Below are 16,805 nucleotides of genomic sequence, written 5' to 3' on the forward strand. Positions count from 1 at the left end.
AGTTCGCACGGCTCACTCTTCCTCCTAGATGTCATCACTAGGTCTCTCTCTTGTCCGGCCGAGAAACTCCACTCCGCTTTCGCTTCGTTGCGACTCCAACACTGCTTATCTCCATTTGCAAAATCGTGTTTGCGCACGGGTGCGGCACCAGTCCCTTCGCATGGCTTCGTCTCGAGTGGAACTCGTGTTCAAGTCGGTGCTTTCCAACGCCTGCTCTTTCTGCTCCTCCGCCTTCTCTCGTTACCGAACCTTCTGGCGTCATTTTGGACTTCGCGTTGATTCGACGAACTGACACCAATTCAATGCTCAAGACAAACCTGAACTCATGCCCAACTCTAGTCCCGCTCCACAAGGCAATCACCAGTCGTCTGCGTACTCTCATGGGAGCTGCTGGTGGCCGGCCACGCATCGCCCGGTCTTATAAGCCACTTCAGTAGCTTTTCCATTAGGAGTTGCCTATTCACCGGCTTGGTGATGTAGTCATCCGCTCCTTTCTCCAAACAGCTCTCCATGTCGCCCCTGAGCGCGTAGGCGGTCATCGCAATGATTGGTAGCCGCACGCCGCTGTTCCTTATTTGAACCGTCGCCTCGTAACCGTTCATGACAGGCATGCTGATGTCCATAAGTATCAGGTCAAAGGCGTTGGGCGCGGCGGATAGTGTCGAGACCGCCTGGGCGCCGTCCGAGACGACTGTGATGTGCTGGAATTTAAAGGCATGCAACATTCTGACCAAAACCTGCTGGCTGATGAGGTTATCCTCAGCGGCTAGGATCCGCGCTGCCGGGGCTATCTCCATCAACTGCGTCAGCTGCGCTGCGATCTTGTTGCCTCGGAAGAAGTGCTGCCTCGGCAACTCGCTGTCAATATCCGCCTGCACGTTGGCAGTGCAGATCTGTTGATGGTTGTTGAGCCTCTTGAGTTTAACTGAGAACCAGAAGATGCTACCCTGCTGTTCCGGATTAGGTTTATACCCAATAGTCCCACCCATCAGCCCAGTTAACGACTTCGCTATGGACAGTCCGAGGCCTGTCCCTTGGTGACGCTTCTGATACGTGGTATCAAGCTGCGTGAATGGCTTAAAGAGTTTCTGGACGTCATCCTCGGACACCCCATGTCCAGTGTCGACGACCTCAGTTAGGATCGTGTGTGTGGCCGCATCCTGCGCGAGAAGCGACAAGCTCACCAAAATGGACCATTTTTCTGTGAACTTTCTAGCATTGCCGAAAATGTTCTCAACGATCTGGCGAAACCTGAGAGGATCTCCTTCTGCCCCCTTTGGCAGGTCAGGTGCCAAGACCAGTCTCAGTGACACTCCCGGTTCCACAATGATCTGACAACTGCGCACAACCGAAGTCACCACACTAGCGACATCTATCTCACCGTTATTGATCGAAAAACAGCCTGCCGCGAGTTTGGAGTAGGTGAGCATGTCGTTGATAACCTGCAACAGGACGCGGCCCGAATCTTCAATTATATTTGTCGTCTCCAGTTGCTCTTCTGTCAGACTGCTCTCCTGAAGCAGAGAGCAGGCGGAGAGTATGCCGTGCATAGGCGTACGGATCTCGTGGCTCATGTTTGCTAGAAAATCATTTTTCAACTTGGCGCTCTCCTCGTAGGCAGCAATCAGCCGCATTTCCGCCTCTTTTCGCTCAGTGAGATTTCGGATAACCTTGCCGAAGCCGATATGCATGCCATTCTTATAGATGGCTGTGATAATGATGTTGGCCCAAAACCGACTGCCATCCTTACGGTAGCGCCAACCCTCATCTTCCATCCTACCCTCTCGCAAGCAAATCTCAAGCTCTCTCTCGGGCTTCCTGGATTGGATGTCTTCCCTGCCATAGAAAATCGAGATCTTTCCAATTTGACTGTGACGCAAGAATGAGAGCGGCTCTACGGGCCGATTGTATACGTATAGATGGGGGCGCGGTATAGCAACGCAAACCATCTTGGTACGACGAAAGAACACGGTTGAGGTCGTCCGTCGAACCAGTCCGCTCGAATCGCCTACCGAGCCAGATTCCGAGGTTGCTCAACCGGCTCGCTCGATCGGGGTGTTCGTGAGGGGTGGCATCTACAGCCATGCTCGAGACCTCAACGGCATGGTTGAGGTCGTCCATTGAATCAGTCCGCTTGAATCGGCTACCGAGCCAGATACCGAAGTTACTAGTGAGGGGTGGCATCTACAGCCATGCTCGAGACCTCGACGGCACGATTGAGGTCGTCCATCGAACCAGTCCGCTCGAATCGGCTGCCGAGCCTGTTTCCTAGGTTGCTCAGCCAGCCAGCTCGATTGGGATGGTCGTGAGGGGTGACATCTACAGCCATGCTCGAGACCTCGAATTGGATACTTTCTACTCCCCCTGGTGTACACAGTGTGTACACGAATCCACATGTCTTCAGCTCCTGTGGGTGGTGCCTGTGGGTGCCTATGGAGTCTGTTCTGACGGGATTCGCTGGAGTGGACGATGCAAGGTGCTGGATTTGATGCAGTGTGGCGAAGAGGGGAGACTTCTTTTGGGGGGAATTTATGACTCTTCTCGGGACCCTGTGGGTCACGCGGCCGGAGTAGCAATAATGGACCCCGCACGATAGCTCGAAATGGATTTTACTGCAGCCTGGGCTCAGTGGGCTGCATGAGACATTTCTCACTAGACAGCTCCATTCTCCAATGAACCAATGGCAAACCTTCACCCAAAAGCGTGGCTCGGTGACGGACTGCTGGATGGGTAGAGTATACGGTATGGGCCGTTCTAGATCATCTGTTCCCAGCCGCTCTATCTAGACTGACCTAGACCCAACGAGAGTCGAGACTGGGGCTTTTGATCTACCCAAACCGACCGAGGACTGATTATATAGACGCTCGTATCATGGGCTCCAGAAGCTGCCTCTTTGTAGTTCTTACCAAGTCACTGGGCCTCAACAGCGAGTATGGCTCCTTCTCTTTTCCAAGCTCCAGCAAGCACAGCACCTGCAGTTCACCATGGCGACGCGGGCAGCCCTCGGGATTCAAAACTCGCCACGTCGATTCCTTATGTCAACTCAACAACTGCTCACTTCCATATATCGCTCCTTCGAAAATTCGACGAGGTTTATTACTGCCTCGAACATGACCCTTCCGAGGACGACCATACAGAGAACATTTCCCTCCAAGCTTTCTTGGTCCTTGCCGAGTCTAGGTACCTTCAATATCTCAACTTGCTATCCGACTTTGCGGCAAAGGTCTCTCAGAAAGACAAATTTGCCAACATTATGCCTCTGCCGCCTTGGTAAGACACTTCCCATTCTAATCCTTCTAGTTAAGTTAGGGATTACATACTAAACGTGATCCAGGGATGTCGCAATGGTTTTCCACGCCCATTGTCTCAACCCTTTTAGTTTTACAGCTGATCTCACCATGTTGTTCGAAAGACTCCTTGACGCCGGAATCGAGTTTCCTCTGGGGAGACTTCACAATCTCGTAAAGGTCGGGACGAATTCCGACACCGAGAGTCAATGCCAGTGGGATAACTACCATTTGGAGCACGGCCACAACGCAGCATTGGTCCCATACCAGCTTTCCCCTGACCTGCCACACGCGCTAGGCGACACGATTGGCTGGAAGACTGCTGGCATATACGTCAAATGCCCAGGATGCAACAGCGAAATGGCCTTTGACTTGACTTCATTCAGCACCATGCGACTTAGTGGAAAGCCTCTCACTTGCACCAGTTGCAATATCTCATTCGACGCAACTAGATTTCCGACGAATCTGGTCTCCGCAAGTCTCCGCCAACGCAGTTTTGCTGCAAAAATGGCCAGCGATAGGTTTTTTGGGCTTGATTCACCTTCAAACCTAGAAAAGGCAACGGCACGCTATCGCCAGTTCATGTTTGTTGACGTTGACATGGACGACGAGAACGCCATCGTTCCCACGTTGGATATCGATTTGATCTGGCATACTCACCAACTCTTTCCGGTCGAGTATCGACGTTGGTGTATCGAAAACCTGAATAGGTATGTCAACCACGACGACACAGTCGACGAGGGGGACCTGGCCACGGGTTTCAATCACACAGTCGATATTTGGCTCGAGAAGTATGGAGAGAAATATGAAATCGTTGATTTCTGCAAAACCATACGCCGTGGACGAACAGATCCCCCAACTACTGATTATTGCGAGTATGGCCCCTTGTGTTGGCCTGGTGGCACTTCGTCTGAACACATCAACGCTTCCTTCTCAAAGACGGATCCACTCCTGAGTTGCCGGTTCCGATGCGGAAAGTGCTCGAAGGCCGACTGCCATAAGCCGTCAAACCAAGAGGATCAACTCCTGAGTTGCCGGTTCCGATGCGGAAAGTGCTCGAAGGCCGACTGCCATAAGCCGTCAAACCAAGAGGATCAACTCCTGAGTTGCCGGTTCCGATGCGGAAAGTGCTCGAAGGCCGACTGCCATAAGCCGTCAAACCAAGAAGATCAACTTGTGAGTCAAGCTTGCGCTGGAGGATGACTGCAATCTGTTGCAGCCTGCAACAGGTGTCAGAGCGGAATCAGGGTCAGGTGAAATACTGCGTTGTGCGGCCAGAAACCATCCTCAAGAATGCTATCTATCTACATGGCGGTGAGAAGCATGTGACCGGCCCTGGTCAGTACCGTGACAACAGGAGCCTACTGGAGCCTATTGTTGCCTGTTGGAGTAATCGTTTATTTATTTAAACAGTCTCTACCTCACAGATACATAGTGAAGTAAGCTTAATGAGATCAAGTTCGTTCGCTCTTGCTTCCGCTGTGTATTCGTCACAACATGGGGAAATGACTGACACGCACTGGAGACGTGCGGATCATGGTGTGACAGTGCCAAGGAAGTTGACAACGATGGATTTCGATAAGCTGCTTATTGTCGCACTGAGACGTGCATAGATGATGATGTGCTCAAAGTTGATGGATCATTGATGAGTGGGGGGGGAATTTCACTGAGTTGACCGAGCCTGGCTTGTCGGTGCCGGCTAATATGCAACTTTGGTGGCTTTTTAAGCCGCCTCTAGCGAGCTAGGGGGGCCGAGGGGGCCATGGGTGTCGCCAAGACTGGCTGCCATTCTCCCTGGGGAGAGTGGGCTCCATTGCGGGGTCGGGCAGCCATTGAGTGTGTCCACAAGATTGAACGCTCACCGGCGAGCGGTTCGCTTTGCCAGCCTGGAGGAACTCAGTCTAAGCGGGCATCAGCGAACAGAGCCCTCCATCTCTTGGCGACGAGCATCGATCCCAAGCGGGGCGACAACCCACCACGGCCAGCGATATGTAACGTCTCCTTGCCCCGCGCCGACTGATGTGCCACCTGAGCATCCGTCACCGTATGAAAGCCGACAACCAAGTACACGTCGTCGCCCTGATCAATCGTTCTCTCGAGCCATTCTCGAGCCATTGGCGTGTAGGATGAAGCCTCGTGGCGGCCTCAAACCACCGTTGCGAGTTTTCTAGGGTATAAGTTCGGACGAGACTGGTCGAAATGCGCACTTTGGCATTGGCACGCCTGGAGAACATCGTCGACATCAAGGAGGTGAGTGTCGACGAAAAGCCGTTGCCGCTGGACTCGAGTCCGAGTCCGTTGTACTGGCTGCGGGTCGCCACACTGGGCGCGGGACGTTCGGCGTAAGGCGGATCGTAAAAATCCTGGTACGGGTGGTCGATGCTAGTAATGAATCGACCCACTTGGACACGCTCGAAGGGGAGGAAAAACTGAGGAAAGAGTATCGTCGTCGCCATGCTGGATTATGCTGACTCCTTTGGACTCCGAAGCGACTGCTGCCTAAAAGGCTTTCTTGGCGCTACCAACAGACTACTTCTGCAAGTATCTGCAGACCATCGACCTCACCTCATGTGCGATGCTTACGGACGCTGGTGTTGGCAAGATCATCAGCGTCGCGCCTTGTCTTCGTAGCCTGATTCTCGTCAATTGCAGCTTGATCACTGACAGGGCCTTGAGATCGGTTGCTCAGCTCGGGAGAAAATTACTTCGAATACATCTAGGTCATTGCCCAAAAATCACTGATGAAGGGGTCAAGGATATCATCCGATCATGCAGTCGCATTCGAAATATTGACTTGAAATACTGCACCAGTTTAACGGACGATTCGGTGAAATGGCTGGCTTCGCTTTCCGAGCTAAGAACAATGGACTTGGTTGGATGTGGTCTGATTACGGATCAGTCTATCTATGCCATCGCCAAGGGAAGCGTTCGCTACCGCGCTCGCAGAGGCGTGACATCTAGAAGCCAGCGTGCAATGACTCTGGAGCGGGCTCACCTCAGCTACTGCGCAAATCTTACCGTCCGGGTATTTTATGTCATGTCTTGGCGATCCTAATTTTCACTGATGTTTGCCCAGGGTATCCAACAGCTTCTCAATTCATGCCCTCGACTTGGCTATCTGACTCTGACGGGGCTTAACTTTCCTAAATTGGAACAGTTCCACGCTATCCTCCATAGCAACGTCACTGGTAAGTGAGAGGTGATAATTGATTTCCTTGCACAGGCGCATTTTCGTGATAGCTGATATATGTACTGCAGGGCCCGGGCAAAGTCAAATGAATGTCTCGCGCATCTTCACCGGTGAATCGATCTCTCAACTCTGCAATTTTCTGAATCAGGCTTGTCAATGAGTAAACTCAGGTATCAAATGTGCTGAAGTGTAACTAGATTGTGTAAAGGCCCTTTAGGGATCTCCCTCTAGGCGAAATAAATCCACACACACACTGCTACTACTGCTACTACTGCAACCGCATTTTCACAGGCCTTTCTCATTCCATATTAACCTCAGCACTCAAGACGGCTACTTGTTGAACACCCCCATGTTCCACATCTCAGCCAGAAGCAAACGGAAAAGCAGATCGTTACCAGAACGCGTGTTACCCTCGCACAGCATGTGACGAGACCAGAGTACCATTTCTTTGAGTATGCCACTGGCACAGCAGGGAAAAGCCAAGACAAAGGGATTCGAAAATGCTGTCTCAGTGATACAACTCGAAACCGAAGCAGGTTGCAGTAGTGCCTTCAATCTCGAGCATTCCTCCTGGCCCAGTCCACTCTGACCGGGGCCAAGAACTAACAGAAACCGATGATAGAAAAACACGTCCTGCTCGCACTGCGCAATGAAGTGCTCAAAGAACCGTCCGCGCAGACGATCTGCGAGTCTCGCGACAAGAACGCATGGCGGAACGCTGTGGGAGGTCACCAGGTGAACCACGTAAATCCGCTTACAAAAGCGGCGCCGGTAGCAAAGAGGAGCACAACGAACGTGACTGCAACAGCAACCCTCATTGGCCTCTGCAACGGAGCGAGGCTATGAACCAATGAGCTGGGGCATTACTAGACGGGGACGGATGTAGGCATATGGTACCAAGATGCCCATGCAACTTTCACCAATGGCGTCAGTGGCGTTCATGTCGATCCCCACGACAAGAATACTGCAATTAACCGTTTCCGCACAGCTTTCTCGACAAGAATCCTCGAGGAAAGAACGAGTGACGCCTATTCCCTCCAAGGTCGATGTGCGTTGATTCCAGTTTCTTCAAGTCTTTCTCTCGGAATGCACTTTGTCAACGGGAGGCGAAGCTGTCATCGTGTCAGCGATTGATTCCATTCTCCTCAAATGGCAAAGAAGAGGGAATCGCCTGAGAAACACGAACGTGGTTCTGCATCTGCACCTTCCAAGTCTCTTCTACGAGAAAACAAAGGGAAAAGCCAAAGCCCCCTCTTCACGGGTCAGTCTTCTATATACTCCATTCGAGTACGTACCGTATGGACATCTTCGTCCATACAACTGTGGGGCTATCGCCCGCCTGCATCGGGGTCTACACCAATTAGCATTTAACTTAGTGACCTCCCACACAAAGTCACTTCCCTCCGGTCGTGACCATTTTCCCTGCGGGTCGACGGACGTGTTCCCTCCGGTCGCGGCCAACGGAAGCGTTTGGGGTTCGGAGGAGTGTAGAGTGTCAGAAACGAGCGGAAGGCCAGGTCTTATGTAGGCCTAACTGACAGGCCGTAGGTAGAACCTTTAAAGAAACCCGTCGGCAACTCGTGTGCTCTGTCAAGTCGTGGGCGCCGTGGCTGGTCAGTGGAAGTGGAGTGGGCGACGCCTTCATCGCCACCGATTACCCGCTACTACCCGTGCCACGCCCCACCTTTATTTGGAACTCGCGAGCTCGCACCACCTAAAGGTGGTGCTCACCACCGGTATAACCATTTTTTCCACCCCTTGATCTTGTAATGCTTCTCTCCCACTCAACCCGTGATCTATGCTCTTGAGAAGATGGAGGCAAAAGTACAAAGCGCTGTTGAATACATTGAGAAGTATCATGTGCGAAAGTGGCAAATGTCGCGCGAGAATTTGGAGTGCCACGTGGCAGATTGCGATACCGTCTGCAAGGCCGTCCCGCCAAAACCGGCCAAAAGGCCAGCAACACGAAGCTATCGCGGCCTGAAGAGGCTGCGTTGTGTCGCTACATCGATCGTCTAGATGCCATTAACCTTGCAGTTCGGGCCGAGTTCGTCACGGACGCCGCAAATTGTATCTTGCGTGAGCGTTTCGGCAGAAGTGAAGCCCCCGTCGTGGGGCCAAACTGGACTTCTCGATTCCTCAAGCGTCATGGCTATCTAAAAAGACGTCAGAGGAAGCTCCAGGCAGAGCGGCAGGCCTCTGAAGACCTGACGCGTGTTCATCAATACTTCCAGGCTTTGCAGCAAGTCGTTCAAGAGAATGGCATCCCCCCCGAGGACATCTGGAACATGGACGAGACCGGCTTTCGCATCGGGGTCGGTAAAGACCAGCTGATTGTGACAAAACGAGCGAGAGCGCATTACTTTGGCATATCAGAGAACAGGGAGTCTGCGACCGCTATTGAAGCCATCTCGGCGAATGGAGAAGTCATCCCCGCGTTTCTGATACTCGCCGCGCAGATGCACATGGCTTCATGGTATCAGATTCCCGAGCTTGATCATGACACAGTCATCCGGCCTACTCCCACCGGTTACTCAAACGATACGATCAGCTTGGAATGGCTTCAGCATTTCGACAAGCACTCTGCGAAAAGCTCCAAAAGCTCGAGACGTTTGCTGCTCCTCGACGGCCATGGCTCTCATCACACCAGGCAATTCATTCAGTATTGTGACGAGAAAGGCATCATCCCCTTTGGCATGCCACCTAATCTCACCCATGTACTTCAGCCTTTGGACGTCGTGGTTTTCCAGCCACTCAAACACTATCACGCCAAGGCCCTGGACGTCATGGTTCGAGATGGCCTCGTCAACATCACAAAGCTTGAGTTTCTCTCGTTCATTCAAGATGTGCGATTGAAGGCTTTCAAGATAGATACAATCCGTTCCGCTTTTCGAAAGACAGGAGTGTTTCCCTTTGATCCACAAGTGGTGCTTCGTGTTCTGGAAGCTCGACAAGCGAAGAAAACACCTCGCCCCGCCCCATTCAGGGCCCTACTCCTCGCCTTTCGAGACGCCATTGACTTTACGTCAGATCAACAAGGTTGCGGACGAACTGGGAGATCGAATAGAACACGATGAGAGCCTGGATTCTGGCTTCGCTCGCGATCTGAATCGATTCATCCGTGGATCTCTATCTTTGGCCACGGAGCTTGTGCAAACAAAAAGAGATCTGGGCCGGACTAGAATGGCGGAGCGGACACAACAACAGCGCAGGGCTATGAAGAACGTGCAACTGCAATCAGGAGGGGTGTTGTCGGTAGCAGAAGGGCGGCAAATGGTGAAGCAAAGGGAGGAAGACCAGGTTGCGAAGGCGAGGAAGGTGATCGAGGATGCGGAGAAGAAGGCGCGAAACGCTCGAAAGAGATGCTTTGAGGAAACGGCAAAAGAGGCACGCAAATGGAGGGCATCGGAAAGACTGGAGAGAGCGGAGGTGTGCGATTCCGAGCGTGGTAAACGCTGGCTGAAGCGGTTTTAGATCAAGGGGTGGAAAAAATGGTTATATCGGTGGTGTGGTTATACCGGTGGTGAGCACCACCTTTAGGTGGTGCGAGCTCGCGAGTTCCAAATAAAGGTGGGGCGTGGCACGGGTAGGCCCTATTAGAGATATTCTCCGGGCGTAATAAACACACACACACGCTCATTGCATGGACAGCTCCCCCAAGCTCTCTCCGCAGGCGGCTCTGGGCACCATTACACAGATTTCGGACAGATTCTGGACTGAGGAGCCCCGTTCTTACGCTTAAATATTAAATTATTCTATCTTTGTTGAATCGAAAGAGTTGTGTGGTGGTTTAGTCGGCAGCATGAGCATGCTGGTGAATGCGGGGCCCGGGGTGGGGCCGCGCGGCCCCTCGTCGCCAACGGGAGGCAGGATCGTGAAACGCAAGCTACTCGACGGAACAGCAAAAGAGCTGAACAAAGGCGGTCGATATGCGACAAGGGCGACAAGAAAAGAGACAGGCGACAAAGAATGTGCGAGGGTATCGAGGAACGAGAGCATCAGCAGCGGTGATGAGGAAACGGCGACGATTGAGAAGGTCTGGGAGCTGCTGGAAGAGTATCGTGCGGAATTCCAAAGATTGAAAGAGACCCTCAATGGGCAGAATGAGATCATCCGCGACCAACAAGAGATAATCCGAAAACAAAAAGAAGAGGCAGAGAAGCAGGAGAAGACCAACCAGGAACTCATCCTTCAATGGGAAGACATCAAGCAGCAGATGAGAGATCAACTTAAGCATGTCCAACAACAACTCGAAGCCACCATCGTGGGATCAGCGGTTACCCCGCCCAGCACTTTCGCCGAGGTCGCGCGTTCATCGCCGTCGCCACAACACAATACCGTCCGATCGGTTTCGTCCGGTAGCACTGCGGCATCCAATGCAAACGAGCTTTTCTGCATGATTGACACTTCACGAGTAGAGGAACAAGATAGAGGCCGAGCACAGATAGGCTCGATCCGGCAGGCCATTGAAAGTGAGGTCAGGACAAAGGAAGGCCAGGCGACCTGGAGGTGCGCGGCAGTAGTGAGGAATTCTCGAAACACAGAGCAAGTCAAGGTTATCTGCAGGGATGAAGTTGAGCTACAACGAGTCAAGGAAGCTGCGCAGAAAACGGCGGTGACTGGAGCTCGAGTGATGAGAGATCAGCTTTACCCAGTCAAAGTCGATAACGTCAATCGAACCGCGATCCTCGACGGAGAAGGCAACATCTTACAAGGTGCAGCCGAGGCTCTCGGCGCCGAAAATAATGTCTCAATCGGCAAGATCACCTGGCTGAGCAACAAAGAAACAAGCAAAGCATACGGGTCTATGGTAGTCTATGTGACGAAAAAGAACGATGCGAAGAAGCTTTTGGATGGCAAGTACTTTGATCTGGCCGGAGAGTCGGCGTGCACCAATCCCTTCGAACCCCGCAAGGGACCGATGCAGTGCTTCAACTGTCAAGAAATGGGTCATAAAGCCTTCAGGTGCAAGAAACCTCAGGTATGCGGAAGGTGTGCGAGTGCGGGTCATCATCATAGGGAGTGCCAGGCAATGGAACCGAAATGCGTCTTGTGCGGCGGACCGCACGAGGCGTTCAGCCGGAATTGCCGTGTGCGACACACCCACATCAATGCATAAGACCCTCAGCATTCTACAGCTCAATGTGCGAAAACGGGAACCAGTACAACAGAGTTTGATGAATGACGAGGACCTCAAGGATTACGGAGTGCTGGCGGTCTCCGAACCGTACGCCAGGATGATCGACGGCAAGGTGGTGACAAGCCCCAGGATGCACAGCAACTGGACGAGAATATTGCCAACGCACATGAGCGACGGCCCCTGGCCGATCCGTAGTATGCTTTGGGTGCGAGACGACGTCGAAGTGGTGCAGATGCCGATGCCATCAGCGGATCTCACGGCAGCGGTGCTTCGACTGCCGGAGAGGAGCGTCCTGGTGGTATCGGTCTACGTGGAAGGGCAAAGCACAGAAGCGCTGAAGAGCACTACTGGGCTATTGCATGACTTGATCCAAAGATTCCGTCAAGGCTCTGGTGCACGCACAGATGTGGTGTTGGCTGGAGACTTCAACTCTCATGACCTACTCTGGGGAGGAGACGATGTTTCGGTTCAGAGACAAGGAGAAGCCGGGCCGATCATTGATCTGATGAACGAGCATGGCCTCAGGAGCTTGCTCCCGAGGGGCACGAAAACGTGGCAACGCAAAGATCAGGAAAGCACCATCGATTTGGTGTTGACGACGTCAGAGTTGGCAGACGAAGTGGCAACATGCGCCATCCATCCGACCGATCATGGCTCAGACCATAGAGCTATTCAGACGACTTTTGACATCACGATGCCCGAGAGAAGTGCGAGGCCAAGACTCCTGTTTAAGAATGCCCCTTGGAATCTCATACGAACCCGGGTGAAAGACAATCTGCGACTCTTGCCTTGGGCTGTCGACGTTCAAACCCAGACGGATCAACTGATGCGGATCGTCCTGGAGGCTATCCACGAACTGACGCCTCGGGCACGGCCGTCACCGTACGCAAAACGTTGGTGGACCAAGGATCTCACACAACTTCGGCGGACACACACGTTCTGGCGAAACCAAGCGAGGACGCAACGACGAGGAGGCCAACCGCGACCGGACCTCGAACGGCGGGCCAAAGAAGCGGCGAAAGAGTTCCACGATGCCATTCGACACCAGAGGAAGGCGCATTGGGATGACTTCCTCTCCGACGATGCCAACATCTGGAAGGCGACTAAATATCTTAAAGCCGGCAAGAGCACTACGGGCGACAAGGTGCCACCTTTGAGGAAAGGGGATGGATCGACGACCGAGGATAAAGCAGACCAGGCAGACGAGCTGCTCATTGCCTTCTTTCCACCCTTGCCTGCGAGAATCGAGGATGAGGGGGTGCGACCACAGCGGAAAGCGGTGCCCATGCCCGGACTGACATTGGGAGAGATCGAGGAAAAGGTCATGACAGCGAAACCGTGGAAAGCACCTGGAGAAGATGAGCTTCCGACAGCGGTGTGGAGACAACTCTGGCCGGTGACAAAGGATCGGATATTTGCTCTCTTCGATGCATCTCTCCGAGACGGCGTTGTACCTCGCCAATGGAAAAGCGCGAAAATTGTCCCACTGAAGAAGCCACACAAAGACGACTACACGGTAGCCAAGGCGTGGCGACCAATCTCGCTTTTGTCGACGCTTGGTAAGATACTCGAAGCGGTCGTGGCCGAGCGCATCTCATATGCTGTAGAGACCTATGGTCTTCTACCCGCGAACCACTTCGGAGCGAGAAAGCGACGATCTGCCGAGCAGGCGCTATTGCTGCTACAGGAACAAGCTTACAAGGCTTGGCGCAACCACAAGGTGCTTAGCCTGATCAGTTTTGACGTCAAGGGCGCCTACAATGGAGTTTGCAAGGATAGACTGCTCGAGAGGATGAAGGCGAGAGGGATACCAGCCAAACTGGTAAGATGGATAGATGCGTTTTGTTCTGGGCGAACAGCCTCGTTGGTAGTCAATGGGTACACGTCGGAACAACGGGAGCTGCCTCAAGCAGGCCTTCCTCAAGGGTCACCGCTGTCACCGATTCTGTTCCTCTTCTTCAACGCGGACCTGGTACAGAGAAGGATCAAGGCGGAAAGCGGCTCGATTGCGTTCGTCGACGACTACTCGGCCTGGGTAACCGGGCCCACTGCGGAAGCGAACCGGGAGGGTATCCAAGCGATCATCGACGATGCACTTGAGTGGGAAGTGCGCAGCGGTGCAACGTTTGAAACAGAAAAGACGACGATCGTCCATTTCACACGAGCCACAGTGCGCAGTAGCGATGGCCCATTTCTGATCCGAGGCCAAGAGGTCCGACCTAAAAAGAGTGCCAAGATCCTGGGAGTGATCATGGACGAGGAGCTGCGATTCCAGGACCACATGATGAAAGCGGCTGCCAGTGGACTTAGCGCCGCAATGGGCCTGAGAAGGCTGAAGGGCCCCCTTTCCGCTCCCTGTGCCCGATTTTTAGTCTCCCTGTGCACCTTACCGTACTTGGCAAGACTCCACACGTAGACGCGTAACACACCATAATACACACAATTGGCGTCGCGGCAAGCAGCCTCCTGGTACAACACCACAAGCCAAAATAACTCGTGATAACCACCCACCTCGCAATACCACATCGCGTCTGCGCAGCTAAGTTTCCAGAGGCACACAACCGCCACAAAGCAGCTAATCAAACCGTTCTTTTGTCAAGATGCTTCTCCAGCCCCCGCCAAACAATATGCCACTCTTTGAGACCTTTGACGATGCGTTTGACGAGCTCCAGCGGCATGCGCGCTGCCAAGGCTACGCCATAGTTAAGTTCAAGCCAAGCAACTACGAACATGGGCTCCACGCCGTTACGACATCGTATGCGCATGCGGCGGCCGTGAATACAAGTCAGCCTCGTTAGGACTCCGGAAGACTGGCACTAGGCGGACTTCCTGCCCGTTTAGAGTCAAGGTTGTGCGCCTGAAGCTGAGGAGGCCTCTGGCGAGTCTCTGTGATGTGCCCAAGGCACAACCATGAGGCCAATAGGGCCGGCGCCTTCCCAGAATACCGGCGCCTTCATCCACATCAACTCCAGCAGGTTAAAGATTTATCTCGCGATGCTGGCTTAACGGCGCGGCAGATCCTTCTTGCTCTTCGGGCTAAGAACCCGCGGCTACTTGCAACAGAGCAGGACATCGCGAATATCTGTGCCCGGCTTCGTCTCCGGGAGCTTGGGGCACATACATCCACACAAGCGCTTATTGCCAGGCTCGACGAGGAAGGTGCCTTCCATAAAGAGCTACTTGACGATGAGGATCGCTTCTTCTACCAGATTGTGGGCCTTGACCCTGCCTTGCGGCTTTGGGCACAACATTCACACCTCATGATGGCCGACGTAACGAACAACACGAATAGATATGGCCTCAAGCTGCTAGAGATCAATGGAATCACTGCCTTGGGCTCTATCTTCCTGTGGCTTTCTGTTTAATCCTTCCGAAGACACGAACGCATTTACCTGGTGTTTTATACAGCTTCGCGAGTGGTTACAGTCAAAGGCAAGGCTAAGAGGCGAGGCTGACGGCAATGCCTTTATCCCACACGTTATCATCACGGACTATGACGCTGCTGCGCGCGCTGCATTGTCGGCTACCTTCCCGGACTCGCAGCTACAGGTCTGTACGTGGCATATCATGAAGAACATCACTACAAACGCGAAGAAGCGCTGGCTTGGCGACTATGACGATGATGACCCATTTGACCCGCCGCAAGAGCCCCAAGACGATGAAGACCCCGGGCGCTCTGCAGCTACCGGAGCCACTGCCGGAAAAAGGCCCCTGTGCCTTCACAACAGCCTTCCGGTCCGTAGTGTATGCCCCGACCGAGGACGAGTTCAACAGCCGCTGGGGCATCGTCAAAGCGCCTTCTCAGACCAGCACATTATTCTTAGGTATGTAGAAGAGATCTGGATGCCTGTACGAACACAATGGGCGCGCGCTTGGGTCTGCCGTTACCGCAACTGGGGCCACACAACGACCTCGCCTTGTGAATCCCTTCACTCAAGCTCTCGCACCTTCCTTCGCAACGGCCAGTCGAACCTGCTTGAATTATATCATGCCTTGCAACTACAAGCCTCAACCTCACGAGAACACCATGATCGGACCGTTGAGCGCGAATCACGACGGACTCGCGACCCGTTCCGGCTACCATTATATGAGGATGCCGTCGAGAAGGCGTCATATCGGTCTCTCGAGCTTGTACAGAAACAGGCACTAGCCGCCTCGGCCGGCCTCCTCAAACCACAAGAGCGGCCACTTGGGGAATGTGGGAATAGCTTCACTGCCCAATACGGGCTGCCCTGCAAGCATATTATCGCCTCGTACCTCCAGGTCCAAGGAGGACTAGCCGCAAAGTTATAGCTACAAGACCCTTGCCCTTGAACTTGTGGGACAGCCACTGGCTTCTACGGCAGGATCTTGCCGTCACAGACCCATACAGACGAATTCGCGATCCTCGAGTCATTGCCCGGCGCCGCAGACCAGCCAGAGCCATAGCCTTTGCACCTGTGGCCACGACTGCAGCCGTTGCAACAGCCGCTGTAACTGCACCTGTGGCCTCGTCAGCAGCGGCAGCAGCTACCCCACCAGCTTCGCAACAGTCACAGCCTCGCGGGCAACAGCAACAGCGGCAGCCAGTCTTGCAGACAGTGCTTTCGCGGCTTGAGGCTATTGGCAACTATCTTGGCATTGGGCCGGCTATAGCTTCGTGGTCGGTGTCAACACCACAAGCCGACATCGTGATCCGTCAAACGCCTACACAACCGACCTCATACCAGCAGCCGCAGACTTTCCGGCGCTCAGAGTCTGCCACCCAACTTATGCGGCGGCTACCTCCGCCTTCGAATATCACGAGCCGCCGCGGCCGCCGCGTCAAGGAGGTTCTCAACGGGGCATCGCGAGCGCCCTCGTCTCTTTACCCTTGGGTCCTCGACCCTCTTTCTAGCACCCTTACATCAGTGGAAGGAGGATTCATGCCGCTCCCGGCTTCGCAGATAAGTAACGCTACAGTTAGAGGAAAGGGGAACGCTCGCCACGGCGGAAAAGAGGCCACGCAATGCGGCAGCCGTATGAGCTTGTAATGCGGCTAGAAGATATGGAGGAAATGTGCGAATAGCTTCAAGTTCATAATGTTCAACGCAAGACTCTACAATCCGTGACTACCTTCTAATTGGTGTGTTGCACACACAAATGCATGTCTTGGCCGATTCGCGATGCTTCTACCTAATACGGTAAGGTGCACAGGGAGACTAAAAAT

General features: G+C 53.5%; 3 protein-coding genes across 3 annotated transcripts; 2 read left to right on the forward strand and 1 right to left on the reverse strand.

The window, feature by feature from the left end:
- Positions 1 to 335: 335 nt before the first annotated feature.
- HRG_06755 (response regulator receiver domain-containing protein) lies at positions 336 to 1,691 on the reverse strand (the record flags this gene model as incomplete). Its single annotated transcript, XM_044865226.1, has 1 exon — positions 336 to 1,691. The coding sequence occupies one exon, from the start codon at positions 1,689 to 1,691 to the stop codon at positions 336 to 338; it is 1,356 nt and encodes a 451-aa protein (XP_044720166.1).
- Positions 1,692 to 2,932: 1,241 nt separating this feature from the next.
- On the forward strand, positions 2,933 to 4,869 carry HRG_06756 (glycine-rich domain-containing protein-like domain-containing protein; the record flags this gene model as incomplete). Its single annotated transcript, XM_044865227.1, has 4 exons — positions 2,933 to 3,270; positions 3,335 to 4,463; positions 4,517 to 4,629; positions 4,836 to 4,869. 4 exons carry the CDS (start codon positions 2,933 to 2,935, stop codon positions 4,867 to 4,869), a joined length of 1,614 nt encoding a protein of 537 aa, XP_044720167.1.
- Positions 4,870 to 10,446: 5,577 nt separating this feature from the next.
- On the forward strand, positions 10,447 to 14,033 carry HRG_06757 (endonuclease-reverse transcriptase domain-containing protein; the record flags this gene model as incomplete). The annotated part of the gene is made up of 10 exons (XM_044865228.1): positions 10,447 to 10,484; positions 10,555 to 10,891; positions 10,940 to 10,986; positions 11,044 to 11,458; positions 11,616 to 12,009; positions 12,184 to 13,176; positions 13,261 to 13,439; positions 13,596 to 13,734; positions 13,822 to 13,829; positions 13,893 to 14,033. The coding sequence occupies 10 exons, from the start codon at positions 10,447 to 10,449 to the stop codon at positions 14,031 to 14,033; spliced, it is 2,691 nt and encodes an 896-aa protein (XP_044720168.1).
- Positions 14,034 to 16,805: the final 2,772 nt, after the last annotated feature.

This window comes from Hirsutella rhossiliensis (genome assembly GCF_020360975.1).
Source record: "Hirsutella rhossiliensis strain HR02 chromosome Unknown scaffold00006, whole genome shotgun sequence".
Classification (NCBI taxonomy): Eukaryota; Fungi; Ascomycota; class Sordariomycetes; order Hypocreales; family Ophiocordycipitaceae; genus Hirsutella; species Hirsutella rhossiliensis.